At 53.7% G+C, this 25669-nt stretch overlaps 2 protein-coding genes across 2 annotated transcripts in view; both read left to right on the top strand.

Annotated features, from left to right (window-relative positions):
- LOC121274667 (avidin-related protein 4/5-like) overlaps nucleotides 1–7673 on the top strand; it is an 11237-nt gene extending 3564 nt beyond the window's left edge. The window contains exons 2-4 of the mRNA XM_041181959.1: nucleotides 3710–3917; nucleotides 6131–6248; nucleotides 7494–7673. Of these exons, the coding sequence (XP_041037893.1) occupies nucleotides 3710–3917; nucleotides 6131–6248; nucleotides 7494–7542 (375 nt within the window). The 3' untranslated portion in view covers nucleotides 7543–7673. The remainder of the gene's footprint in view (nucleotides 1–3709; nucleotides 3918–6130; nucleotides 6249–7493) is intronic.
- An 11279-nt stretch (nucleotides 7674–18952) lies between these two features.
- Nucleotides 18953–25669, top strand: part of LOC121274666 (alpha-actinin-2) — a 179480-nt gene continuing 172763 nt past the window's right edge. Inside the window, exon 1 of the mRNA XM_041181958.1 lies at nucleotides 18953–19282. Within this exon, the coding sequence (XP_041037892.1) occupies nucleotides 19154–19282 (129 nt within the window). The 5' untranslated portion in view covers nucleotides 18953–19153. The remainder of the gene's footprint in view (nucleotides 19283–25669) is intronic.

The following is a 25669-nucleotide window of genomic DNA, read 5'->3' as shown; positions in this document are numbered from 1 at the left end:
TGTGAGGTGTGTGTGTGTGTGTGTGAGGTGTGTGTGTGTGTGTGTGAGGTGTGTGTGTGTGTGAGGTGTGTGTGCGTGTGTGTGAGGTGTGTGTGTGTGTGAGGTGTGTGTGTGTGTGTGTGTGTGTGAGGTGTGTGTGTGTGTGTGTGTGTGTGAGGTGTGTGTGTGTGTGTGTGAGGTGTGTGTGTGTGAGGTGTGTGTGTGTGTGTGAGGTGTGTGTGTGTGTGTGAGGTGTGTGTGCGTGTGTGTGAGGTGTGTGTGTGTGTGTGAGGTGTGTGTGCGTGTGTGAGGTGTGTGTGTGTGTGTGTGAGGTGTGTGTGTGTGTGTGTGAGGTGTGTGTGTGTGTGTGTGTGAGGTGTGAGTGTGTGTGTGAGGTGTGTGTGTGTGAGGTGTGTGTGTGTGAGGTGTGAGGTGTGTGTGAGAGTGTGTGTGTGAGGTGTGTGAGGTGTGTGAGGTGTGTGTGTGTGAGGTGTGAGGTGTGTGTGAGGTGTGTGTGTGAGGTGTGTGAGGTGTGTGAGGTGTGTGTGTGTGTGGTGTGTGTGTGTGTGTGTGTGAGGTGTGTGTGTGTGTGTGTGTGTGTGTGTGAGGTGTGTGTGTGTGTGTGTGAGGTGTGTGTGTGTGTGTGTGAGGTGTGCGTGTGTGTGTGTGTGAGGTGTGTGTGTGTGTGTGTGTGAGGTGTGTGTGTGTGAGGTGTGAGGTGTGTGTGAGGTGTGTGAGGTGTGTGAGGTGTGTGTGTGTGTGGTGTGTGTGTGTGTGTGTGTGTGAGGTGTGTGTGTGTGTGTGTGTGTGAGGTGTGTGTGTGTGTGTGAGGTGTGTGTGTGTGTGTGTGAGGTGTGTGTTTGTGTGTGTGTGAGGTGTGTGTGTGTGTGTGTGTGTGTGAGGTGTGTGTGTGTGTGTGTGAGGTGTATGTGTGTGTGTGTGAGGTGTGTGTGTGTGTGTGTGTGAGGTGTGTGTGTGTGTGAGGTGTGTGTGTGTCTGAGGTGTGTGTGTGAGGTGTGTGTGTGAGGTGTGTGTGTGTGTGAGGTGTGTGTGTGTGTGTGTGAGGTGTGTGTGTGTGTGTGTGAGGTGTGTGTGTGTGTGTGAGGTGTGTGTGTGTGTGTGTGTGTGTGTGAGGTGTGTGTGTGTGTGTGTGTGAGGTGTGTGTGTGTGTGTGTGTGTGTGTGAGGTGTGTGTGTGTGTGTGTGTGTGTGATGTGTGTGTGTGTGTGAGGTGTGTGTGTGTGTGAGGTGTGTGTGTGTGTGAGGTGTGTGTGTGTGTGTTTGTGAGGTGTGTGTGTGTGTGTGTGTGAGGTGTGTGAGGTGTGTGTGTGTGTGTGATGTGTGTGTGTGTGTGAGGTGTGGGTGTGTGTGTGTGAGGTGTGTGTGTGTGTGAGGTGTTTGTGTGTGTGAGGTGTGTGTGTGTGTGTGAGGTGTGTGTGTGTGTGAGGTGTGTGTGTGTGTGTGAGGTGTGGGTGTGTGTGTGTGAGGTGTGTTTGTGTGTGTGAGGTGTGTGTGTGTGTGTGAGGTGTGTGTGTGTGTGAGGTGTGTGTGTGTGTGTGAGGTGTGTGTGTGTGTGAGGTGTGTGTGTGTGTGTGAGGTGTGGGTGTGTGTGTGTGAGGTGTGTGTGTGTGTGTGAGGTGTTTGTGTGTGTGAGGTGTGTGTGTGTGTGTGAGGTGTGTGTGTGTGTGAGGTGTGTGTGTGTGTGTGAGGTGTGTGTGTGTGTGAGGTGTGGGTGTGTGTGTGTGAGGTGTGTGTGTGTGTGTGAGGTGTGTGTGTGTGTGTGTGAGGTGTGTGTGTGTGTGTGTGAGGTGTGTGTTTGTGTGTGTGAGGTGTGTGTGTGTGTGTGAGGTGTGTGTGTGTGTGTGAGGTGTGTGTGTGTGTGTGTGAGGTGTGTGTGTGTGTGTGTGTGAGGTGTGTGTGTGTGTGAGGTGTGTGTGTGTGAGGTGTGTGTGTGTGTGTGTGAGGTGTGTGTGTGTGTGTGTGTGTGTGAGGTGTGTGTGTGTGTGTGTGTGAGGTGTGTGTGTGTGTGTGAGGTGTGTGAGGTGTGTGTGTGTGTGAGGTGTGTGTGTGTGTGAGGTGTGTGTGTGTGTGTGTGTGGTGTGTGTGTGTGAGGTGAGGTGTGTGTGTGTGTGTGTGAGGTGTGTGTGTGTGTGAGGTGTGTTTGTGTGTGTGTGTGTGTGAGGTGTGTGTGTGTGTGTGAGGTGTGTGTGTGTGTGTGAGGTGTGTGTGTGTGAGGTGTTTGTGTGTGTGTGTGTGCGGTGTGTGTGTGTGTGTGTGTGTGTGTGTGAGGTGTGTGTGTGTGTGTGTGTGTGTGAGGTGTGTGTGCATGTGTGTGAGGTGTGTGTGTGTGTGTGAGGTGTGTGTGCGTGTGTGTGAGGTGTGTGTGTGTGTGAGGTGTGTGTGTGTGTGTGTGTGTGTGTGAGGTGTGTGTGTGTGTGTGTGTGTGTGAGGTGTGTGTGTGTGTGTGTGTGAGGTGTGTGTGTGTGAGGTGTGTGTGAGGTGTGTGTGCGTGTGTGTGAGGTGTGTGTGCGTGTGTGTGAGGTGTGTGTGTGTGTGAGGTGTGTGTGTGTGTGTGTGAGGTGTGTGTGTGTGTGTGAGGTGTGTGTGTGTGAGGTGTGTGTGTGTGAGGTGTGTGAGGTGTGTGAGGTGTGTGTGTGTGTGAGGTGTGTGTGTGAGGTGTGTGTGAGGTGTGTGTGAGGTGTGTGTGAGGTGTGTGTGTGTGAGGTGTGTGTGTGTGTGTGAGGTGTGTGTGTGTGTGAGGTGTGTGTGTGTGTGTGTGTGTGTGTGTGTGAGGTGTGTGTGTGTGTGAGGTGTGTGTGTGTGTGTGAGGTGTGAGGTGTGTGTGTGTGTGAGGTGTGTGTGTGTGTGTGAGGTGTGTGTGTGTGTGAGGTGTGTGTGTGTGTGTGAGGTGTGTGTGTGTGTGTGAGGTGTGTGTGTGTGTGTGAGGTGTGTGTGTGTGTGTGAGGTGTGTGTGTGTGTGTGATGTGTGTGTGAGGTGTGTGTGTGTGTGTGTGTGTGTGAGGTGTGTGTGTGTGTGAGGTGTGTGTGTGTGTGTGAGGTGTGTGTGAGGTGTGTGTGTGTGTGTGTGTGTGAAGTGTGTGTGTGTGTGTAAGTGTGTGTGTGTGCGTGTGTGTGTGCGTGTGTGTGTGAGGTGTGTGTGTGTGTGTGTGCGTGTGAGGTGTGTGTGCGTGTGTGTGAGGTGTGTGAGGTGTGTGAGGTGTGTGTGTGTGTGAGGTGTGTGTGTGTGTGCTCGCTGTGTGAAATGCAGCAGCCCCATAGAGACAGAGGGAGACAGACAGACAGAGAGCGGCAGAAAGAATGAGTGTGTAGGAGAGGAGAGGGAGAGAAAGAGAGAGGCAGAGTGAGTTTGTGAAAGAGAGAGAGAGATATGAGACGGAGACAGTGAGTGTGGGAGAGAAAGAGACAGAAAGAATGAGTGAGAGTCACATAAACAATTGAACGAGTGAGAGACAGATTGAGAGAATGAAGGAGGCTGAGTGAAGTGACAGAGAGAGGGAAAGGCAGAGAATCACTTAGACTCAGAAACCGAGACACAGAGAGAGAGAGGGAGATAGAAACAGATTGAGAAAGAGAGACTGAGGGAGAAACAGGGAGGAAGAGAGGGGGAAACAGACAGACCAAGCGAGACAGAGATACCAGAGACAGAGAGACGGATGGAGAGAGAGGGAGAGAGTCAGTCACTGTAATATGTGCTTTCCTTTCCCTTGCAGGATCATCAATTTTCTGGCTGTTGGCACAATCAACTTAGTTCATTTTTGAACATTGTTGTGCACATTGATGGTGGCATAACTGGCAGCTACCAATCCAGTGTTTCAGAGACAGGGTTGCAAGCTAACGGATCACTTTGTGGATATCACCAGGGGCCACAGCACCCCACCTTTGGCTTTGTGGTGAAGTGGACCAGTCCTAATACCAAAGGTAAACATTATTCTACCCACTGTGGACAGAGAATCAGCAAAATATCGCATTGTCCTGCACACACAACTTCCCCTCAACATTCCCACTTCAATCTCGGGGAGCTTCAACTACAAGAACGTACATTTATATAGCACCTACAAGACAGGAAATCACTTCAGTTTGGAAGTTTAGTCATGTAGGACACACAGCAGCAAATGCAGGCACAGCAAGCTCCCACAAGGAGATAACTTACCCAGATCATCTGTCTTTAGTGATGTTGGGTGAGGGATAAATATCGGCCCCAGGACACCGGGGAGAACTCCCCCCTGCTCTTCTCCCAATAGTGGCCGTGGGATCTTTTACCCCCACCCGAGAGGGCAGACGGGGCCTCGGTTTAATGACTCATCCTGAAAGACGCCACCTCCGACAGTGCGGCGCTCCCTCAGCACTGACCCTCCGACAGTGCAGCGCTCCCTCAGCTCTGACCCTCCGACAGTGCGGCGCTCCCTCAGCGCTGACCCTCCGACAGTGCAGCTCTCCCTCAGTACTGACCCTCCGACAGTGCGGCGCTCCCTCAGCGCTGACCCTCCGACAGTGCGGCACGACTGAGACATGGAGACATTCTGAAAGTGATAGCTGCAGAGATAGTGGATGTGCTGGGTATGATTTTTGAAAGTCCTTTAGAGTTGGGGACGGCCCGACTGGATTTAAAGTTGGCAAATGTTATATCACACTTCAAGGAAGCAGTGAGAGTGCGTACAGGACTACAGGCCAGCCGGCTGAAGGACAGTCATTGGGAAAATGCTGGAATCTATCATTAAGGAATTCTTAACAATGCACTTAGAAAAGTCCCATCTGATTTGAACAAGTCGCATTGGCTTTACTGACAGGAAATTCTGTTTAACTAATTTATTAATTTTTTTTAAGGCTGTAACTACCAGGGTAGATAAAGGGGAACCAGTAGATGTTGTACACCTGGATTTCCAAAAGGCTTTCGGTCAGGTGCTACACAAAAAGTTAATGGGCAAGATAAGGACTCATGGAGATGGGGGGGTAATATTTTAGCATGGATAGAGCATTGGTTAATGGATAGAAAGCAGAGAACGAGCATAAACCGGGCTTTCTCAAGTCAGCAGGCAGTGAAGAGTGGAGTGCCACAAGGATCGGTGCTGGAGCCTCAGCTATCTACAATCTATATTAATGACTTGGATGAAGAGACCGAGAGTAAGATATCCAAGTTTGCTGATGATACAGAGTTGGGTGGGATGGTAAGCTGTGAAAGAGGGACACACAGAGGCTGCAAAGAGATGCAGACAGGTTAAGTGAGTGGATGACAAGGTGTTGGATGGAGTATAACGTGGGGAAGTGAGAGGTTATTCACTCCGGTGGTAAGAATAGAAAAACAGTATTTTTTAAAAGACGATAAACTTGTGAGTGTTGATGTTGAAAGAGACTTGGGTGTGCTTGTACAGGGAATGCAGAAAGTTAGTCTGCAGGTGCAGCAAGTGATTAGGAAGGTCAATGGCACATTGGCCTTTATTGCAAGGGGATTGGAGTACAGGAATAAGGAATCCTTGCTCTGTTGTACAGGGCTTTGGTGAGTTCACATCTGGAATATTGTGTGTGCAGTGTTGGTCTCCACATTTAAGGAAGGATATACTTACACTGGAGGCGATACAGCGAAGCTTCACTGGATTGGTCCCTGGGGTGAGGGGTGTCCTATCATGAGATGCTGAGTAAATTGGGTTTATAGTCTCCGGAGTTTCGGAGAATGAGAGGGGATCTGACTGAAACCTACAGGATTCTGAAGGGGATGTGACAGGGCGGGCGCTGGGAGATTGTTCCCGCTGGTCTGAGAATCTAAAACACGGGAGTCCAGTCTCAGGATAAGGGGCCGATCATTTCGGACTGAGATGTGGGGAAATTCTTCACTCAGAGGGTTGTGAATCTTTAGAACTCTCTTCCCCAGAGGATTGTGGATGCTCCTTCGTTGAGTACGTTTAAGGCCGGGATAGACAGATATTTAGTCTCTCGAGGAATTAAACAATATGGGGAGTGGCAGGAAAGTGGAGTTGAAGCCCAAGGTCAGCCCCCATCGTATTGAACAGCAGAGCTGGCTCAATGAGTTGAATGGTCTACTCCAGCTCCTATCTCTTGTGTTCCTGTATTAAGACTCTATCAGCTGGTTTAGAATCCTCCTTTTGAAAACGCTGTACTTTTGGGTCTGTATACAGATTCGATTAGTGTCTGGACCGGACAGTTCTTCAAAGGACCGGAGGGAGAGATTTTGGAAACAGTGTGGTTATTCCGAAGCAGCGTGGACAAAGAGAGAAACAACTGGGACGCTACCAAGTAATCACACTCCGTGGGGGTGGAGGGTGGGGGGGGGCGGATTTCAATTCAGAGGCATCATTTCAAATTGAGTGCAGACGGATCTTGGTACACAAATGCTTGAAGTGACGAAGTCCTAACACAGCACAGCGCTCCCTCAGCACTGACCCTCCAACAGTGCAGCACTCCCTCAGCACTGACCCTCCAACAGTGCAGCACTCCCTCAGCACTGACCCTCCGACAGTGCAGCACTCCCTCAGCACTGACCCTCAGACAGTGCGGCGCTCCCTCAGCACTGACCCTCAGACAGTGCGGCACTCCCTCAGCACTGACCCTCAGACAGTGCAGCACTCCCTCAGCACTGACCCTCCAACAGTGCGGCACTCCCTCAGCACTGACCCTCAGACAGTGCGGCGCTCCCTCAGCACTGACCCTCCGACAGTGCGGCGCTCCCTCAGCACTGACCCTCCGACAGTGCGGCACTCCCTCAGCACTGACCCTCCAACAGTGCAGCACTCCCTCAGCACTGACCCTCAGACAGTGCGGCGCTCCCTCAGCACTGACCATCCGACAGTGCAGCTCTCCCTCAGCACTGACCATCCGACAGTGCAGCACTCCCTCAGCACTGACCCTCAGACAGTGCGGCGCTCCCTCAGCACTGACCCTCCGACAGTGTGGCGCTCCCTCAGCACTGACCCTCCAACAGTGCAGCACTCCCTCAGCACTGACCCTCAGACAGTGCGGCGCTCCCTCAGCACTGACCCTCCGACAGTGTGGCGCTCCCTCAGCACTGACCATCCGACAGTGCAGCACTCCCTCAGCACTGACCCTCCAACAGTGCAGCACTCCCTCAGCACTGACCCTCAGACAGTGCGGCGCTCCCTCAGCACTGACCCTCCGACAGTGTGGCGCTCCCTCAGCACTGACCCTCCAACAGTGCAGCACTCCCTCAGCACTGACCCTCAGACAGTGCGGCGCTCCCTCAGCACTGACCCTCCGACAGTGCAGCGCTCCCTCAGCACTGACCCTCCAACAGTGCAGCACTCCCTCAGCACTGACCCTCAGACAGTGCGGCACTCCCTCAGCACTGACCCTCCGACAGTGCGGCGCTCCCTCAGCACTGACCCTCCGACAGTGCGGCGCTCCCTCAGCGCTGACCCTCCGACAGTGCGGCGCTCCCTCTTGCTGGTATGATTTCCTCTCTTGAGGCCTGGTGTTTTGTAATCTCCGAAGAATTGAAAAGCATCTGCATCTTATTTTTTCCAGGGTTGGACAGGATTATTTCTTCCGTTATGTTGGAACATGTCCTGTGTAAAAGTCCATCGATACCTCTGGAATCTTCCTCTTCACCATGTATGGAGAATGATATGCAGCCATTGGGGCAATGTCTGAAGATGTAATTGTCCCGAAAGCAATAAACTTGAATTAAAGAGTAATTCTGCATCACCTCCAGGCTCTGTATCAATCTGCTCTCCTTTTCACTAGTCGTTTTTATCAGCATGACAACCTGCATTTATCTAGCGCCTTTAACACAGTAAAACCTCCCCCAGGTGCTTCACAGGAGCGTCAATCAGAGAGAATCTGACCCCGAGCCACATACGGAGATATTAGGGACAGGGGAACAAAAGCTCGGTCAGACAGGTCAGTTTTAAGGAGCAACTTAAAGGAGGAGAGAGAGAGAGAAAGACAGAGAGAGAGCGAGAGAGGGAGAGACAGTGAGGCGGAGAGGTTTAGGGAGGGAATTCCAGAACCTAGGGACTCAAGGCAGCTGAAGGCACAGCCGCCAATGGTGGAGCGATGGGAATTGGGGGATGGTCAAGAGGCTGGAATTGGAGGAGGTTACAGAGTTAGGGAGGGTTGTGGGGGCTGGAGGAGGTTACAGAGATAGGGAGGGTTGTAGGGGCTGGAGGAGGTTACAGAGATAGGGAGGGTTGTAGGGCTGGAGGAGGTTACAGAGATAGGGAGGGTTGTAGGGGCTGGAGGAGGTTACAGAGATAGGGAGGGTTGTAGGCGCTGTAGGGGGTTTCAGAGATAGGGAGGGGTGTAGGGGCTGGAGTAGGTTACAGAGATAGGGAGGGGGTATAGGTGCTGTAGGAGGCTACAGAGATAGGGAAGGTTTTAGGGGCTGGAGGAGGTTACAGGGATAGTGAGGGGGTGAAGGGGCTATAGGAGGTTACAGAGATAGGGAAGGTTGTAGGGGCTGAAGTCGATTACGGGGAAACAGAGGGTCGTGGTGGCTGGAGGAGGTTACAGAGATAGGAAGGGCTGTAGAGGCTAGGGGAGGTTCCAGAGATAGGGAGGGTTTTAGGTGCTGGAGGAGTTTACAGAGATAGGGAGGGTTGTATGGGCTGGATGAGGTTACAGAGATAGGGAGGGTTGTAGGGGCTGGAGGAGGTTACAGAGATAGGGAGTTTTGTAGGGGCAGGAGGAGGTTACAGAGATAGGGAGGGTTGTAGGGGCTGGAGGAGGTTACAGAGATATGGAGGGTTGTAGGGACTGGAAGAGGTTACAGAGATATGGAGGTTTGTAGGGGCTGGAGGAGGTTACAGAGATAGGGTGGGTTGTAGGGGCTGGAGGAGGTTACAGAGATATGGAGGGTTGTAGGGGCTGGAGGAGGTTACAGAGATAGGGTGGGTTGTAGGGGCTGGAGGAGGTTAAGAGATAGGGTTGTTTTTAGGGGCTGGGGGAGGTTACAGTGATAGGGAGGGTTTTAGGGTCTGGAGGGGAGTGTACAGAGATATGGAGGATTGTAGCGGCTGGAGGAGATCACAGGGATAGGGAGGGGTGTATGGGATACAGAAGGTTAAATAGTTAGGGAGGATTGTAGGGGCTGGCGGAGGTTACAGTGATAGCGCAGGTTGTAGGAGTGGAGGAGGTCACAGAGATAGGGAGGAGTGTAGGGGCTGGAGGAGCTTATAGAGATAGGGAGTGATGTAGACGTTGGAGGAGGTTACAGAGATAGGGAGCGTTGTAGGGACTGGAGGAGGTTTCAGAGATAGGGGGGGTTTTCGCTGCTAGAGGAGTTTACTGGGATAGGGTTAGTTGTAGGGGCTGGAGGAGGTTACAGAGTTAAGGAGTGTTGTAGGGGCTGAAGGAGGTTACAGGGAAAGGGAGGGTTGTATGGGCTGGAGGAGGTTACAGAGATAGGGTGGGTTGTAGGGGCTGGAGGAAGTTACAGAGATAGTGAGGGGTGTAGGGCCTGGAGGAGGTTACAGAGATATGGAGGGGTGTAGGTGCTGGAGTAGGTTATAGAGATAGGGAGGGGGTATAGGGGCTGGAGGAGGTTACAGAGATTGGGAGGGGGTTTAGGGGCTGGTGTCGGTTACAGAGAAATGGAGGTTCGTAGGAGCTGGAGGAGGGAACAGAGATAGGGAGTGTTGTAGAGGCTGGAGGAGGTTACAGAGATAGGGAAGGTTGTAGAGGCTGGAGGAGTTTACAGAGATAGGCAGGATTGTAGATGCTGGAGGAGGTTACAGAGATAGGGATGGCTGTATGGGCTGGAGGAGGTTACAGTGATAGGGAAGGTTGTAGAGGCTGGAGGAGGTTACAGAGATAGGGAGGGTTGTAGAGGCTGGAGGAGGTTACAGAGATAGGCAGGGTTGTAGATGCTGGAGGAGGTTACAGAGATGGGGAGGGTTGTAGAGGCTGGAGGAGGTTACAGAGATAGGCAGGGGTGTAGATGCTGGAGGAGGTTACAGAGATAGGGAGGGTTATAGGTGGTGGAGGAGGTTACAGAGATAGGGAGGTTTGTATGCTCTGGAGGAGGTTACAGAGATAGGGAGGGTTGTCGGGGCTGGAGGAGGTTACAGAGATAGGGAGGTTTGTATGCTCTGGAGGAGGTTACAGAGATAGGAACTGTTGTAGGTGCTGGAGAAGTTTACCATGATAGGGAGGGTTGTGGTGGCTGGAGGAGGTTACAGAGATAGGAAGTGTTGTAGGGGCTGGAGGTGGTTACCGAGATAGGGATGGTTGTAGGGGCTGGAGGGGGTTACATATGTAGGGAGGTTTGTAGGGACTGGAGTAGGTAACAGTGATAGGGAGGACTTTAGGGGCTGGAGGAGCTTACAGAGATAGGGAGTGTTGTAGGGTCTGAAGGAGGTTATAGTGATAGGGAGGGGGTATAGGGGCTGGAGGAGGTTACAGAGATAGGGAGTGTTGTAGGGTCTGAAGGAGGTTATAGTGATAGGGAGGGGGTATAGGTGCTGGAGGAGGTTACAGAGATAGGGAGGGCTGTAGGTGCTGGAGGAGGTTACAGAGATAGGGAGGGTTGTAGGGGCTGGAGGAGGTTACAGAGATAGGGAGCGTTGTAGGTGCTGGAGGAGGTTACAGAGATAGGGAGGGTTGTAGGGGCTGGAGGAGGTTACAGAGATTGGGAGGGGTGTAGGGGCTGGAGGAGTTTACAGAGATAGGGAGGGTTGTAGGGGCTGGAGGAGGTTACAGAGATAGGGAGGGTTGTAGGGGCTGGGGGAGGTAACAGAGAGAGGGAGGGTTGTAGCTGCTGGAGGAGGTTACAGCGATAGGGAGGGTTGTAGGCACTGGGGGAGTTTACAGTGATAGGGAAGGGTGTAGGGGCTGGCGGAGATTACAGAGAAACGGAGGGGTGTAGGAGCTGGAGGAGGTTACAGAGATAGCGAGGGGTGTAGGTGCTGGAGGAGGTTACAGAGATAGGGAGGGTTGTAGGGGCTGGAGGAGGTTTGCAGAGATAGGGAGGGTTGTAGGAGCTGGAGGAGGTTACAGAGATAGGGAGCGGTGTAGGCGCTGGATGAGTTTACAGAGTTCGGGAGGGTTGTAGGGGCTGGAGGAGGTTAGATAGATAGGGAGGGATGAAGGGGCTGGGCGAAGGTACAGAGATAGGGAGGGTTGTAGGGGCTGGAAGAGGTTACAGAGATTGGGAGGGGTGAAGGGGCTGGATGAGGTTAAATGAGATAGGGAGGGGTGTAGGGGCTGGAGGAGGTTACAGAGATAGGGAGGGTAGTAGGGGCTGGAGCAGCTCACAGAAAGAGAGAGGGTTGTAGGGGCTGGAGGAGGTTACAGAGATAGGGAGGGGTGAGGGTTTGGAAGAAGTTACAGAGAAAGAGAGGGTTGTAGGGACTCGAGGAGGTTACAGAGATAGGGAGGGGTGTAGGGGCTGGAGGAGGTTACAGTGATAGGGAAGGTTGTAGGGGCTGGAGGATGTTACAGAGTTAGGGAGGGGTGTAGGGGCTGGAGGAGTTTACAGATATAGGGAGGGGTGTAGATGCTGGAGAGGTTTACAGAGACATGGAGGGTTGTAGGGGAGGAGGAGGTTACAGTGATAGGGAGGGTTGTAGGGACTGAAGGAGGTTACAGAGATAGGGAGGGTTGTAGGGGCTAGAGGAGACTACAGAGAGAGAGAGGGTTGTAGGGACTGAAGGAGGTTACAGTGATAGGGAGGGTTGAAGGGGCTGGAGGAGGTTACAGAGATAGGGAGGGTTGTAGGGCTGGAGGAGGTTACAGAGATAGGGAGGGTTGTAGGGGCTAGAGGAGGTTACAGAGATAGGGAGGGTTGTAGGGGCTGGAGGATGTTACAGAGATAGGGAGGGTTGAAGGGGCTGGAGGAGGTTACAGAGATAGGGAGGGTTGTAGGGCTGGAGGAGGTTACAGAGATAGGGAGGGGTGTAGGGGCTGGAGGAGGTTACAGAGATAGGGAGGGGTGTATGGGCTGGAGGAGGTTACAGAGATAGGGAGGGCTGTAGGTGCTGGAGGAGGTTACAGAGATAGGGAGGGCTGTAGGTGCTGGAGGAGGTTACAGAGATAGGGAGGGTTGTAGGGGCTGGAGGAGGTTACAGAGATAGGGAGCGTTGTAGGTGCTGGAGGAGGTTACAGAGATAGGGAGGGTTGTAGGGGCTGGAGGAGGTTACAGAGATTGGGAGGGGTGTAGGGGCTGGAGGAGTTTACAGAGATAGGGAGGGTTGTAGGGGCTGGAGGAGGTTACAGAGATAGGGAGGGTTGTAGGGGCTGGAGGAGGTTACAGAGATAGGGAGTGTTGTAGGGGCTGGAGGAGTTTACAGGAATAGGTAGAGTGGTAGGGGCTGGAGGAGGTTACAGAGATAGGGAGGTCTGTAGGTTCTGGAGGAGTTTACCGAGATAGGGTGGGTTGTAGGGGCTGGGGGAGGTAACAGAGACAGGGAGGGTTGTAGCTGCTGGAGGAGGTTACAGCGATAGGGATTGTTGTAGGCGCTGGGGGAGTTTACAGTGATAGGGAGGGGTGTAGGGGCTGGAGGAGGTTACAGAGATAGGGAAGGGTGTAGGGGCTGGCGGAGATTACAGAGAAACGGAGGGGTGTAGGAGCTGGAGGAGGTTACAGAGATAGCGAGGGGTGTAGGTGCTGGAGGAGGTTACAGAGATAGGGAGGGTTGTAGGGGCTGGAGGAGGTTTGCAGAGATAGGGAGGGTTGTAGGAGCTGGAGGAGGTTACAGAGATAGGGAGGGTTGTAGGCGCTGGAGGAGTTTACAGAGTTCGGGAGGGTTGTAGGGGCTGGAGGAGGTTAGATAGATAGGGAGGGATGAAGGGGCTGGGCGAAGGTACAGAGATAGGGAGGGTTGTAGGGGCTGGAAGAGGTTACAGAGATTGGGAGGGGTGAAGGGGCTGGATGAGGTTAAATGAGAGAGGGAGGGGTGTAGGGGCTGGAGGAGGTTACAGTGATAGGGAGGGTAGTAGGGGCTGGAGCAGCTCACAGAAAGAGAGAGGGTTGTAGGGGCTGGAGGAGGTTACAGAGATAGGGAGGGGTGAGGGTTTGGAAGAAGTTACAGAGAAAGAGAGGGTTGTAGGGACTCGAGGAGGTTACAGAGATAGGGAGGGGTGTAGGGGCTGGAGGAGGTTACAGTGATAGGGAAGGTTGTAGGGGCTGGAGGATGTTACAGAGTTAGGGAGGGGTGTAGGGGCTGGAGGAGTTTACAGATATAGGGAGGGGTGTAGATGCTGGAGAGGTTTACAGAGACATGGAGGGTTGTAGGGGAGGAGGAGGTTACAGTGATAGGGAGGGTTGTAGGGACAGAAGGAGGTTACAGAGATAGGGAGGGTTGTAGGGGCTAGAGGAGACTACAGAGAGAGAGAGGGTTGTAGGGACTGAAGGAGGTTACAGTGATAGGGAGGGTTGAAGGGGCTGGAGGAGGTTACAGAGATAGGGAGGGTTGTAGGGCTGGAGGAGGTTACAGAGATAGGGAGGGTTGTAGGGGCTAGAGGAGGTTACAGAGATAGGGAGGGTTGTAGGGGCTGGAGGATGTTACAGAGATAGGGAGGGTTGAAGGGGCTGGAGGAGGTTACAGAGATAGGGAGGGTTGTAGGGCTGGAGGAGGTTACAGAGATAGGGAGGGTTGTAGGGGCTGGAGGAGGTTACAGAGATAGGGAGGGTTGTAGGGGCTGGAGGAGGTTACAGAGATAGGGAGGGTTGTAGGGCTGGAGGAGGTTACAGAGATAGGGAGGGTTGTAGGTGCTGGAGGAGGTTACAGAGATAGGGAGGGTTGTAGGGGCTGGAGGAGTTTACAGAGATAGGGAGGGTTGTAGGGGCTGGAGGACGTTACAGAGATAGGGACGGTAGTAGGGGCTGGAGGAGGTTACAGGGATGGGGAGTATCGCAGGGGCTGGAGGAGGTTACAGAGATGGGGAGGGTTGTAGGGGCTGGAAGACGTTACAGAGATAGGGATGGGTGTAGGGACAGGAGAAGTTTACAGAGACAGGGAGGGTTGTACGGGGTGGAGGAGGTTACAGAGATAGGGAGGGGTGTAGTGGCTGGAGGAGGTTACAGAGATAGGGAGGGTTGTAGGGGCTGGAGGAGGTTACAGAGATAGGGAGGGTTGTAGGGGCTGGAGGACGTTACAGAGATAGGGACGGTAGTAGGGGCTGGAGGAGGTTACAGGGATGGGGAGTATCGCAGGGGCTGGAGGAGGTTACAGAGATGGGGAGGGTTGTAGGGGCTGGAAGACGTTACAGAGATAGGGATGGGTGTAGGGACAGGAGAAGTTTACAGAGACAGGGAGGGTTGTACGGGGTGGAGGAGGTTACAGAGATAGGGAGGGGTGTAGTGGCTGGAGGAGGTTACAGAGATAGGGAGGGTTGTAGGGGCTGGAGGAGGTTACAGAGATAGGGATGGGTGTAGGGACAGGAGAAGTTTACAGAGACAGGGAGGGTTGTACGGGGTGGAGGAGGTTACAGAGACGGAGGGTGTAGGGGCTGGAGGAGGTTACAGAGATAGGAAGGGTTGCAGGGGCTGGAGGAGATAGAGATAGGGAGGGGTGTAGGGGCTGGAGGAGGTTACAGAGATAGGGAGGGTTGTAGGGGCTGGAGCAGCTTACAGAGAGAGGGAGGGGTGTAGGTGCTGGAGATGCTTACAGAGATAGGGAGGGGGTGAGGTGTTGGAAGAGGTTACAGAGAAAGAGAGGGGTGTAGGGGTTGGAAGAGGTTACAGAGATAGGGAGGGGTGTAGGGGCTGGAAGAGGTTACAGAGAAAGAGAGGGGTGTAGGGGCTGGAGGAGGTTACAGAGATAGGCAGGGTTGTAGGGACTGGAGTAGGCCACAGAGATAGGGCGGTTTGCAGGAGCTGGAGGAGGTTACAGAGATAGGGAGGTTTGTAGGCGCTCGAGAAGTTTACCGTGATAGGGAGGGAAAAGTGGCTGGAGGAGGTTACAGAGTTAGGGAGGGTTGTAGGAGCTGGAGGTGTTTACCGAGATAGGGATGGTTGTAGGGGCTGGAGGGGATTACGTATGCACTGTGGTTTGTAGGGGTTGGAGGAGGTAACAGTGATAGGGAGGTCTTGAGGGTCTGGAGGAGTTTACAGAGATAGGGATTGTTGTCAGGGTGGAGGAGGTTACAGCGATAGGGAGGGGTGTAGGGGCTGGAGGAGGTTACAGTGGTAGGGATGGTTGAAGGGGCTGGGGGAGGTTACAGAGATAGGGAGGGGTGAAGGGGCTGCACGAGGTTACAGAGATGGGGAAGGGTGTAGGGGCTGCAGGAGGTTACAGAGATAGGGAGGGTTGTAGGGGCTGGAGGAGGTTAGATAGATAGGGAGGGTTGTAGGGACTGGAGGATGTCACAGAGATAGGGAGGGTTGTAGGGACTGGAGGAGGTTACAGAGTTAGGGAGGGTTGTAGGGGCTGGAGGTGTTTACCGAGATAGGGATGGTTGTAAGGGCTGGAGGGGATTACATATGCACTGAGGTTTGTAGGGGTTGGAGGAGGTAACAGTGATAGGGAGGTCCTGAGGGTCTGGAGGAGTTTACAGAGATAGGGAGTGTTGTCGGGGTGGAGGAGGTCACAGAGATAGGGAGGGGTGTAGGGACTGGAGGAGGTTACAGAGATAGAGAGAGTTGTAGGGGCTGGAGGATGTTACAGAGTTAGGGAGGGGTGTAGTGGCTGGAGGAGGTTACAGAGATAGGGAGGGGTGTAGGTGCTGGAGAGGTTTACAGAGACATGGAGGGTTGTAGGGGAGGAGGAGGTTACAGAGATAGGGAGGGGTGTAGGTGTTGGAAGAGGTTACAGAGATAGGGAGGGGTGTAGGTGCTGGAGAGGTTTACAGAGACTTGGAGGGTTGTAGGGGAGGAGGAGGTTACAGAGATAGGGAGGGGTGTAGGGGTTGGAAGAGGTTACAGATATAGGGAGGGTTGTAGGGGCTGGAGGAGGTTACAGAGATAGGGAGGGGCTATAGGTGCTGTAGGAGGCTACAGAGATAGGGAAGGTTGTAGGGGCTGGAGGAGGTTACAGGGATAGTGAGGGGGTGAAGGGGCTATAGGAGGTTACAGAGATAGGGAAGGTTGTAGGGGCTGAAGTCGGTTACGGGGAAACAGAGGGTCGTGGTGGCTGGAGGAGTTTACAGAGATAGGAAGGGCTGTAGAGGCTAGGGGAGGTTCCAGAGATAGGGAGGGTTTTAGGTGCTGGAGGAGTTTACAGAGATAGGGAGGGTTGTACGGGCTGGATGAGGTTACAGAGATAGGGAGGGTTGTAGGGGCTGGAGGAGGTTACAGAGATAGGGAGTTTTGTAGGGGCAGGAGGAGGTTACAGAGATAGGGAGGGTTGTAGGGGCTGGAGGAGGTTACAGAGATATGGAGGGTTGTAGCGGCTGGAGGAGGTTACAGAGATAGGGAGGGTTGTAGGGACTGGAGGAGGTCACAGAGATAGGGAGGGTTGTAGGGACTGGAGGAGGTCACAGAGATAGGGAGGGGTGTAGGGACTGGAGGAGGTTACAGAGATAGAGAGAGTTGTAGGGGCTGGAGGATGTTACAGAGTTAGGGAGGGGTGTAGGGGCTGGAGGAGGTTACAGAGATAGGGAGGGGTGTAGGTGCTGGAGAGGTTTACAGAGACATGGAGGTTTGTAGGGGAGGAGGAGGTTACAGAGATAGGGAGGGGTGTAGGGGTTGGAAGAGGTTACAGAGATAGGGAGGGGTGTAGGTGCTGGAGAGGTTTACAGAGACATGGAGGGTTGTAGGGGAGGAGGAGGTTACAGAGATAGGGAGGGGTGTAGGGCTGGAAGAGGTTACAGATATAGGGAGGGTTGTAGGGGCTGGAGGAGGTTACAGAGATAGGGAGGGTTGTAGGGGCTGGAGGAGGTTACAGAGATAGGGAGGGTTGTAGGGGCTGGAGGAGGTTACAGTGGTAGTGAGGGTTGTAGGGGCTGGAGGAGGTTACAGAGATAGGGAGGGGTGTAGGGGCTGGAGGAGGTTCCAGAGATAGGCAGGGTTGTAGAGGCTGGAGGAGGTTACAGAGATAGGGAGGGGTGTAGGGGCTGGAGGAGGTTACAGAGATAGGGAAGGGTGTAGGGGCTGGAGGAGGTTACAGAGATAGGAAGGGTTGCAGGGGCTGGAGGAGATAACAGAGATAGGGAGGGGTGTAGGGGCTGGAGGAGGTTACAAATATAGGGAGGTTTGTAGGGGCTGGAGGAGCTTACAGAGATAGAGAGGGTTGTAGGGGCTGGAGGAGGTTACAGAGATAGGGAGGGGTGTAGGGGCTGTAGTAGGTTACAGACATAGGGAGGGTTGTAGGGCCTGGAGGAGGTTACAGAGATAGGGAGGGTTGTAGGGGCTGGAGTATGTTACAGAGGTAGGGATTGTTGTCGGGGCTGGGGGAGGTTACAGTGATAGGTAGGGGTGTAGTTGTTGGAAGAGGTTACAGAGATAGGGAGGGTTGTAGTGGCTGGAGGAGGTTACAGAGATAGGGATGGTTGTAGGGGCTGGAGGAGGTTACAGAGATAGGGAGGGTTGTAGGGGCTGGAGGAGGTTACAGTGATAGGGGGGTGTGTAGGGACTGGAGGAGGTTACAGAGATAGGGAAGGTTGTAGGGGCTGGAGGAGGTGACAGAGATAGGGAGGGTTGTAGGGCTGGAGGAGGTTACAGAGATAGGGAGGGTTGTAGGGGCTGGAGGATGTTACAGAGATAGGGAGGGTTGTAGTTGCTGGAGGAGGTTACAGAGATAGGGAGTGTTGTAAGGGCTGGAGGAGGTTACAGAGTTAGGGAGGGTTGTAGGGGCTGGAGGAGGTTACAGAGATAGGGAGGGTTGTAGGAGCTGGAGGAGGTTACAGAGATAGGGAGGGGTGTAGGAGCTGGAGGAGGTTACAGAGATAGGGAGGGGTGTAAGTGCTGGAGGAGGTTACAGAGATAGGGAGGGGTGTAGGAGCTGGAGGAAGTTCCAGAGATAGGGAGGGTTGTAGGGGCTGGGGTAGGTTGCAGAGATAGGGAGGGTTGTAGGGGCTGGAGGAGGTTACAGAGATAGGGAGGGGTGTAGGGGCTGGAGGAGGTTACAGAGATAGGGAGGGGTGTAGGGGCTGGAGGAGGTTACAGAGATAGGGAGGGGTGTAGGGGCTGGAGGAGGTTACAGAGATAGGGAAGGTTGTAGGGGCTGGAGGATGTTACAGAGATAGGGAGGGTTGTAGGGGCTGGAGGAGGTTACAGAGATAGGGAGGGGTGTAGGGGCTGTAGTAGGTTACAGACATAGGGAGGGTTGTAGGGCCTGGAGGAGGTTACAGACATAGGGAGGGTTGTAGGGCCTGGAGTAGGTTACAGAGATAGGGAGGGTTGTAGGGGCTGGAGGAGGTTACAGAGATAGGGAGGGTTGTGGGGGCTGGAGGAGGTTACAGAGATAGGGAGGGTTGTGGGGGCTGGAGGAGGTTACAGAGATAGGGAGGGGTGTAGGGACTGGAGGAGGTTACAGAGATAGGGAGGGGTGTAGGGGCTGGAGGAGGTTACAGAGATAGGGAGGGGTGTAGGGGCTGGAGGAGGTTACAGAGATAGGGAGGGGTGTAGGGGCTGGAGGAGGTTACAGAGATAGGGAGTGGTGTAGGGGCTGGAGGAGGTTACAGAGATAGGGAGGGGTGTAGGGGCTGGAGGAGGTTACAGAGATAGGGTTAGGGCGCAGAGGACTTTTAACAAGGATGGAAAGTTTAAATTTGATGTGTACCAGGCGCTAGTGCAGCTCAGAGATTTCCCAGGGGATGATGGGTGAAGGGGAGTGGGTGCGCTCGGACACGCAGGGCGCTGCATTAATTCTCTGGGCTTTCTATAATGGGCGAGCAGGGGGCTATCAGGTCCCTCAGGGCTATCCCCGGAGACCACCCACACCATCAAGCCCAACTCCGTCTTCCAGCCTGAAAGGCTGAGCGTCAGTCAAGCCCTTCGCCCTCCCTGATTGGTGGACCGTGTGTTGCAGGAACGCCCTCCTGTCCAATTGGAGGCGGGTCCGCCCCCCTGGGCCGTTCGATATTTATTTGGGGGTCCCGGTTGCTTGTGGGGTTTGGAGCAGGGGCTGGTTTGACACAGCAGTTACTGAGGAGCTAAGGTCTGCAGTTTAACCAGAAGCCTCACACTCAGTTCCTGGTGCCTGGGGGGGGATCAGGAGAGAGAGAGAGAGAGAATAGAATCTTTTGTATTTGAGAGAGAAAAAAATTTAATTGCACTCGAGAAGGAATCAGCAAACAGGGTAAAAATGACCCAAGTTGAAACTCACATCACATACAACCACACCACGTATGTGACCGACCATTACATGGAACAGGAGGAAGATTGGGATAGAGACTTACTACTGGACCCCGCCTGGGAGAAGCAGCAGAGGAAAGTAAGTGGGCAAGAATTTCTTTAAAAATATATTTTTACACTATTATTTTTGGACGAGGGGATTAGTCCAAAGTTCTCCCCAAAGGTTACCATTTTTCCAAGAATTCTGCCAAAGTTCCTTTTAAGCTTTTAACAAAGTTTTTTTTTTAAAGTTTCACAGAAGTCCTGGAAAAGTTTCTAAAAGTTTCGCAGAAGTTTTGGGAAAGTTTTTTTTTTAAAGTTTCACAGGAGTTCTGGAAGCGTTTAAAGTTGTTTTTTTTTCTCTCTCTCCATAGGGCTGTTTCCCCAATCTTTGTTTGGTGTCTAAAATCATGGTTTTAACTGTCAAACCTTTTCTGTTCTTGAGCGAAGGAAGCAGAGAGAGACATTATCACGGATGATTCATTCCTAGCTGGTTGGAGTTTCGGGATTTTTCAAGGTGATCTTGTTGAGGAGAGACACATCTCAGTTTTACGAGGTGCCCAAAAGTGGAAGGCTGACGTCTTCTATCTGGACTGTGCGGGGAGGTCGGGTATTGGGTTTCTCGGTGCTAATAATTCATCACCTTAAATATCATGGGCTATCTTTAAAGTAAGAATCCTTCAGGACTCGTCCAAGTTTTTTCAAGATGTGCAGAGCTTTCCTGCAAGAAGAGAGCGGGGAGAGAGTGTTGCATCCCTCTGTCAACCTAGACAATTGCCCTGTCCCTGTGCCATTCTAGACTGGCACCTTGTCCCTATGCCAGTCTGGACTAGCGCCCTGTCCCTGTTCCAATCTAGACTGGCACTTTGTCCCTATGCCAGTCTAGACTAGCGCCCTGTCCCTGTTCCAATCTAGACTGGCACTTTGTCCCTGTTCCAGTCTAGACTAGTGCCCTGTCCCTGTGCCAGTCTAGACTAGCACCCTGTCCCTGTTCCAGTCCAGGCTAGCACCCTGTCCCTGTTCCAGTCTAGACTAGCACCCTGTCCCTGTTCCAGTCCAGGCTAGCGCCCTGTCCCTGTTCCAGTCTAGACTAGCACCCTGTCCCTGTTCCAGTCTAGGCTAGTGCCCTGTCCTTGTTCCAGTCTAGACTAGCGCTGTGTCCCTGTGCCAGTCTAGACTAGTGCCCTGTCCCTGTGCCAGCCTAGACTAGTGCCCTGTCCCTGTGCCAGTCTAGCCTAGTGCTCTGTCTAGACTAGCATCCTGTCCCTGTTCCAGTCTAGACTAGCGCCCTGTACCTGTGTCAGTCTAGACTAGCTCCCTGTGCCTGTGCTAATCTAGACTAGCATCTTGTCCCTGTTCCAGTCTAGACTAGTGCCCTGTCCCTGTGCCAGTCTAGACCAGCACTCTGTCCCTGTTCCAGTCTAGACTAGTGCCCTGTCCCTGTTACTGTCTAGACTAGTGCCCTGTCCCTGTTCCAGTCTAGACTAGTGCCCTGACCCTGTTCCAGTCTAGACTAGTGCCCTGTCCCTGTTCGAGTCTAGGCTAGTGCCCTGTCCCTGTTCCAGTCTAGATTAGTTCCTTGTCCCTGTGCCAGTCTAGACAATCATCCTGTCCCTGTTCCAGTCTAGGCTAGTGCCCTGTCCCAGTTCCAGTCTAGGCTAGTGCCCTGTCCCTGTTTGAGTCTAGACTAGTGCCCTGACCCTGTTCCAGTCTAGATTAGTGCCTTGTCCCTGTGCCAGTCTAGACTAGTGCCCTGACCCTGTTTGAGTCTAGACTAGCAACCTGTCGCTGTTCCAGTCTAGGCTAGCGAACTGTACCTGTTCCAGTCTAGATTAGTGCCTTGTCCCTGTGCCAGTCTAGACTATCATCCTGTCCATGTTCCAGTCTAGACTAGTGCCCAGTGCCTGTGCTAGTCTAGACTATCATCCTGTCCCTGTGCCAGTCTAGACTATCATCCTGTCCCTGTGCCAGTCTGGACTAGCACCCTGTCCCTGTGCCAGTCTAGACTAGTGCTCTGTCCCTGTTCCAGTCTAGGCTAGTGCCCTGTCCCTGTTCCAGTCTAGACTAGTGCCCTGTCCCTGTTCCAGTCTAGACTAGCGCCCTGTCCCTGTTCCAATCTAGGCTAGTGCTCTGTTCTTGTTCCAGTCTAGACTAGCACTGTGTCCCTGTGCCAATCTAGACTAGTGCTCTGTCCTTGTTCCAGTCTAGGCTAGTGCCCTGTCCCTGTTCCAGTCTAGACTAGCACTGTGTCCCTGTGCCAATCTAGACTAGTGCTCTGTCCTTGTTCCAGTCTAGACTAGTGCCCTGTCCCTGTTCCAGTCTAGACTAGCACTGTGTCCCTGTGCCAATCTAGACTAGCACTCTGTCCCTGTTCCAGTCTAGGCTAGTGCCCTGTCCCTGTTCCAGTCTAGACTAGTGCCCTGTGTCCTTGTTCCAGTCTAGACTAGCACTCTGTGCCTGTTCCAGTCTAGGCTAGTGCCCTGTCCCTGTTCCAGTCTAGACTAGTACCCTGTCCCTGTTCCAGTCTAGACTAGTGCCCTGTGTCCCTGTTCCAGTCTAGACTAGCACTCTGTCCCTGTTCCAGTCTAGGCTAGTGCCCTGTCCCTGTTCCAGTCTAGACTAGTGCCCTGTCCCTGTTCCAGTCTAGACTAGCACTCTGTCCCTGTTCCAGTCTAGGCTAGGGAACTGTCCCTGTTCCAGTCTAGACTAGTGCCCAGTGCCTGTGCTAGTCTAGACTATCATCCTGTCCCTGTGCCAATCTAGACTAGCGCCCTGTCCCTGTGCCAGTCTAGGCTTGCACCCTGTCCTTGTGCCAGTCTAGACTTGCACCCTGTCCCTGTGCCAGTCTAGACTAGCACCCTGTGCTTGTGCCAGTCTAGACTTGCACCCTGTCACTGTGCCAGTCTAGACTGGTGCCCTGTCACTGTGCCAGTCTAGACTGGTGTCCTATCCCTGTGCCAGTCTAGACTAGCACCCTGTCCTAGTGCCAGTCTAGACTAGCACTCTGTCCCTGTGCCAGTCTAGACTGATGCCCTGTCCCTGTGCCAGTCTAGACTAGCACCCTGTCCCTGTGCCTGTGTAGATTGGTGCCCTGTCCCTGTGCCAGTCTATACTTATGCCCTGTCCCTGTGCAGTCTAGACTTGTGCCCTGTCCCTATGCCAGTCTAGACTTGTGCCCTGTCCCTGTGCCAATCTAGACTGGTGCCCTGTCCCTGTGCCAGTGTGGACTGGTGCCCTGTCCCCATGCCAGTCTAGACTGGTGCCCTGTCCCTTTGCCAGTCTAGACTAGCATCCTGTCCCTGGGCCAGTCTAGACTAGTGCCCTGTCCCTGTGCTAGTCTGGACAAGCGCCCTGTCCCTGTGCCAGTCTAGACTTGTGCCCTGTCCCTGTTCCAGTCTAGACTGGTGCCCTGTCCCTGTGCCAGTCTAGACTGGTGCCCTGTCCCTGTGCCAGTCTAGACTAGAACCCTGTCCCTGTGCCAGTCTAGACTGTTGCCCTGTCCCTGTGCCAGTCTAGACTGTTGCCCTGTCCTGTGCCAGTCTAGACTAGCGCCCTGTCCCCATGCCAGTCTAGTCTGATGCCCTGTCCCTGTGCCAGTCTAGACTAGTGCCCTGTCCCTGTGCCAGTCTAGACTGGTGCCCTGTCCCTGTGCCAGTCTAGACTAACGTCCTGTAACTGTGCCAGTCTAGACTAGCGCCCTGTCCCCATGCCAGTCTAGACTAGTGCCCTGTCCCTGTGCCAGTCTAAACTAGAACCCCGTACCTGTGCCAGTCTAGACTAGCGCCCTGTCCCTGTGCCAGTCTAGACTGGTGCCCTGTCCCTGTGACAGTCTAGACTAGAACCCTGTCCCTGTGCCAGTCTAGACTAGTGCCCTGTCCCTGTGCCAGTCTAGACTAGAACCCTGTCCCTGTGCCAGTCTAGACTAGTGCCCTGTCCCAGTGCCAGTCTAGACTAGTGCTCTGTCCCTGTTCCAGTCTAGGCTAGTGCCCTGTCCCTGTTCCAGTCTCGACTATCGCTGTGTCCCTGTGCCAATCTAGACTAGCACTCTGCCCCTGTTCCAGTCTAGGCTAGTGCCCTGTCCCTGTTCCAGTCTAGGCTAGTGCCCTGTCCCTGTTCCAGTCTAGACTAGCACTCTGTCCCTGTTCCAGTCTAGGCTAGTGCCCTGTCCCTGTTCCAGTCTAGACTATTGCCCTGTCCCTGTTCCAGTCTAGACTAGCACTCTGTCCCTGTTCCAGTCTAGGCTAGGGAACTGTCCCTGTTCCAGTCTAGACTAGTGCCCTTTCCCCATGCCAGTCTAGACTGGTGCCCTGTCCCTGTGCCAGTCTAGACTGGTGTCCTGTCCCTGTGCCAGTCTAGACTAGCACCCTGTCCTAGTGCCAGTCTAGACTAGCACTCTGTCCCTGTGCCAGTCTAGACTGATGCCCTGTCCCTGTGCCAGTCTAGACTAGCACCCTGTCCCTGTGCCTGTGTAGATTGGTGCCCTGTCCCTGTGCCAGTCTAGACTAGAACCCTGTCCCTGTGCCAGTCTATACTTGTGCCCTGTCCCTGTGCAGTCTAGACTTGTGCCCTGTCCCTATGCCAGTCTAGACTTGTGCCCTGTCCCTGTGCCAATCTAGACTGGTGCCCTGTCCCTGTGCTAGTGTGGACTGGTGCCCTGTCCCCATGCCAGTCTAGACTGGTGCCCTGTCCCTTTGCCAGTCTGGACAAGCGCCCTGTCCCTGTGCCAGTCTAGACTGGTGCCCTGTCCCTGTTCCAGTCTAGACTGGTGCCCTGTCCCTGTGCCAGTCTAGACTAGCACCCTGTCCCCGTGCCAGTCTAGACTGGAGCCCTGTCCCTGTGCCAGTCTAGACTAGCGCCCTGTCCCTGTGTCAGTCTAGACTAGCATTCTGTACCTGTGTCAGTCTAGACTAGCGTCCTGTACCTGTGCCAGTCTAGACTAGTGCCCTGTCCCTGTGCCAGAGTAGACTGGTGCCCTGCTTCTGTGCCAGTCTAGACTAGAACCCTGTACCTGTGGCAGTCTAGACTAGTGCCCTGTCCCCATGCCAGCCTAGACTGGTGCCCTGTCCCTGTGCCAGTCTAGACTAGAACCCTGTCCCTGTGCCAGTCTAGACTAGTGCCCTGTCCCTGTGCCAGTCTAGACTAGCGCCCTGTCCCCATGCCAGTCTAGACTAGCACCCTGTCCCTGTGCCAGTCTAGACTGGTTCACTAGTGCATTAGGCTGGGGAAGGAGCTGGGACGTTGGCTGCTTACTAAGGAATGTCAGGAATGGTGTGTAAACGGAGAGTGGATGATGTTTGGAGACCAGAATAACCACTGCACTGGAACTAATTATAACCTCCCAGGGGTGCAGCATAGAGAGGAGACCTCGACCCAGTCTATCGAGAACTAACTGATCCGGAGCAAATCCATTTAAACCCGGCTTAAAAAGTTCTATTTTTGCAAATTGGCGATGCCTTCGGCTGGTAACCCTGGGACTGAACTGTCGCTGGGAATCTCTCTCTAGTCGGAGTTGCCTTTAACTGGTGGGGCTACCAAGAGCAGGAGGGGCTGCCTCTCCCTGCTCCCCCACCCCCCCAACCCAACCCGAGGGGCAGCTTGATAGGGAAACCGGAACGCGGACGTGGTGTGATCAGCCCGTGTCCCACTGGTAGAGGCACTTTGCGTGCTGGCTACGCTCACATGTGCCTTCCCGGGGGTCCAGGAGGGCAGCCCCCGCCTCTTAAAGGGGCAGATGCACGCTCCGAACTTAAAGGGCCCTCCCCAAGGCACCGCGAGTGCAGTGGCCAACCTGCCGCAGGTTTTGTCAGCAACGCCCAGCACTGCGGTCCTCCCACACATGGCCGGGAGATTAAAATACCCCCCGGGGGTAACAGGGGTCTTTGGACGGGACCTGCTCTTGCTGAATTTCTCCAGTAGTTGCTGGCTCAGACAGGGCAGCAAGCGGAGCTGTCACTGGGTTAAATTTAGCGCTATCTTAGGGAATGACTGACCAACAGGGGCAGGTTATACTTTCCCAAATATCCTTTAACGGAGTGTGATACCGTCCCAGAGGCCAGCTCGGTGGGACTGAACTCCCACAATAGCTGGGAGCTACAACGCTCGAATGGGGGCTATTAGGGCTCTTAACGTTTTGGAGGCTTTAACTTCCAAACTCTGGCCATCCCACCCTTGCTTTGGTTCACCAAATCTCGTCTGAGAGTTAACCATTTCAGGGAGATGAGGGTAGAAAATGAGGCTGGTTTTGTTTTGATAACTATGACTTGCATTTATTTCGAAAGCATCTGCAAGCGAGTTAACACCACCCCCCCAACCCCCCGAGACACCCCACAGGAAAGAATTGGGATAGTCGAGTGTGGAGGTAGCGGAGACGTGGGTGAGGGCTTCAGCAGCTGATGAGCTGAGACGGGGGTGAATCCGGGCGATGTTACGGGGGTGGAAATGGGCGAATAGGAGGTCGGAATCTCAGCCCCGGGTTCGAATGTGACAC

The sequence above is a fragment of the Carcharodon carcharias genome (assembly GCF_017639515.1).
Source record: "Carcharodon carcharias isolate sCarCar2 chromosome 37 unlocalized genomic scaffold, sCarCar2.pri SUPER_37_unloc_10, whole genome shotgun sequence".
Lineage (NCBI taxonomy): Eukaryota > Metazoa > Chordata > Chondrichthyes > Lamniformes > Lamnidae > Carcharodon > Carcharodon carcharias.
The sequence above is the reverse complement of the archived record's forward strand: the minus strand, read 5'-3'. Positions and strand labels throughout refer to the sequence as shown.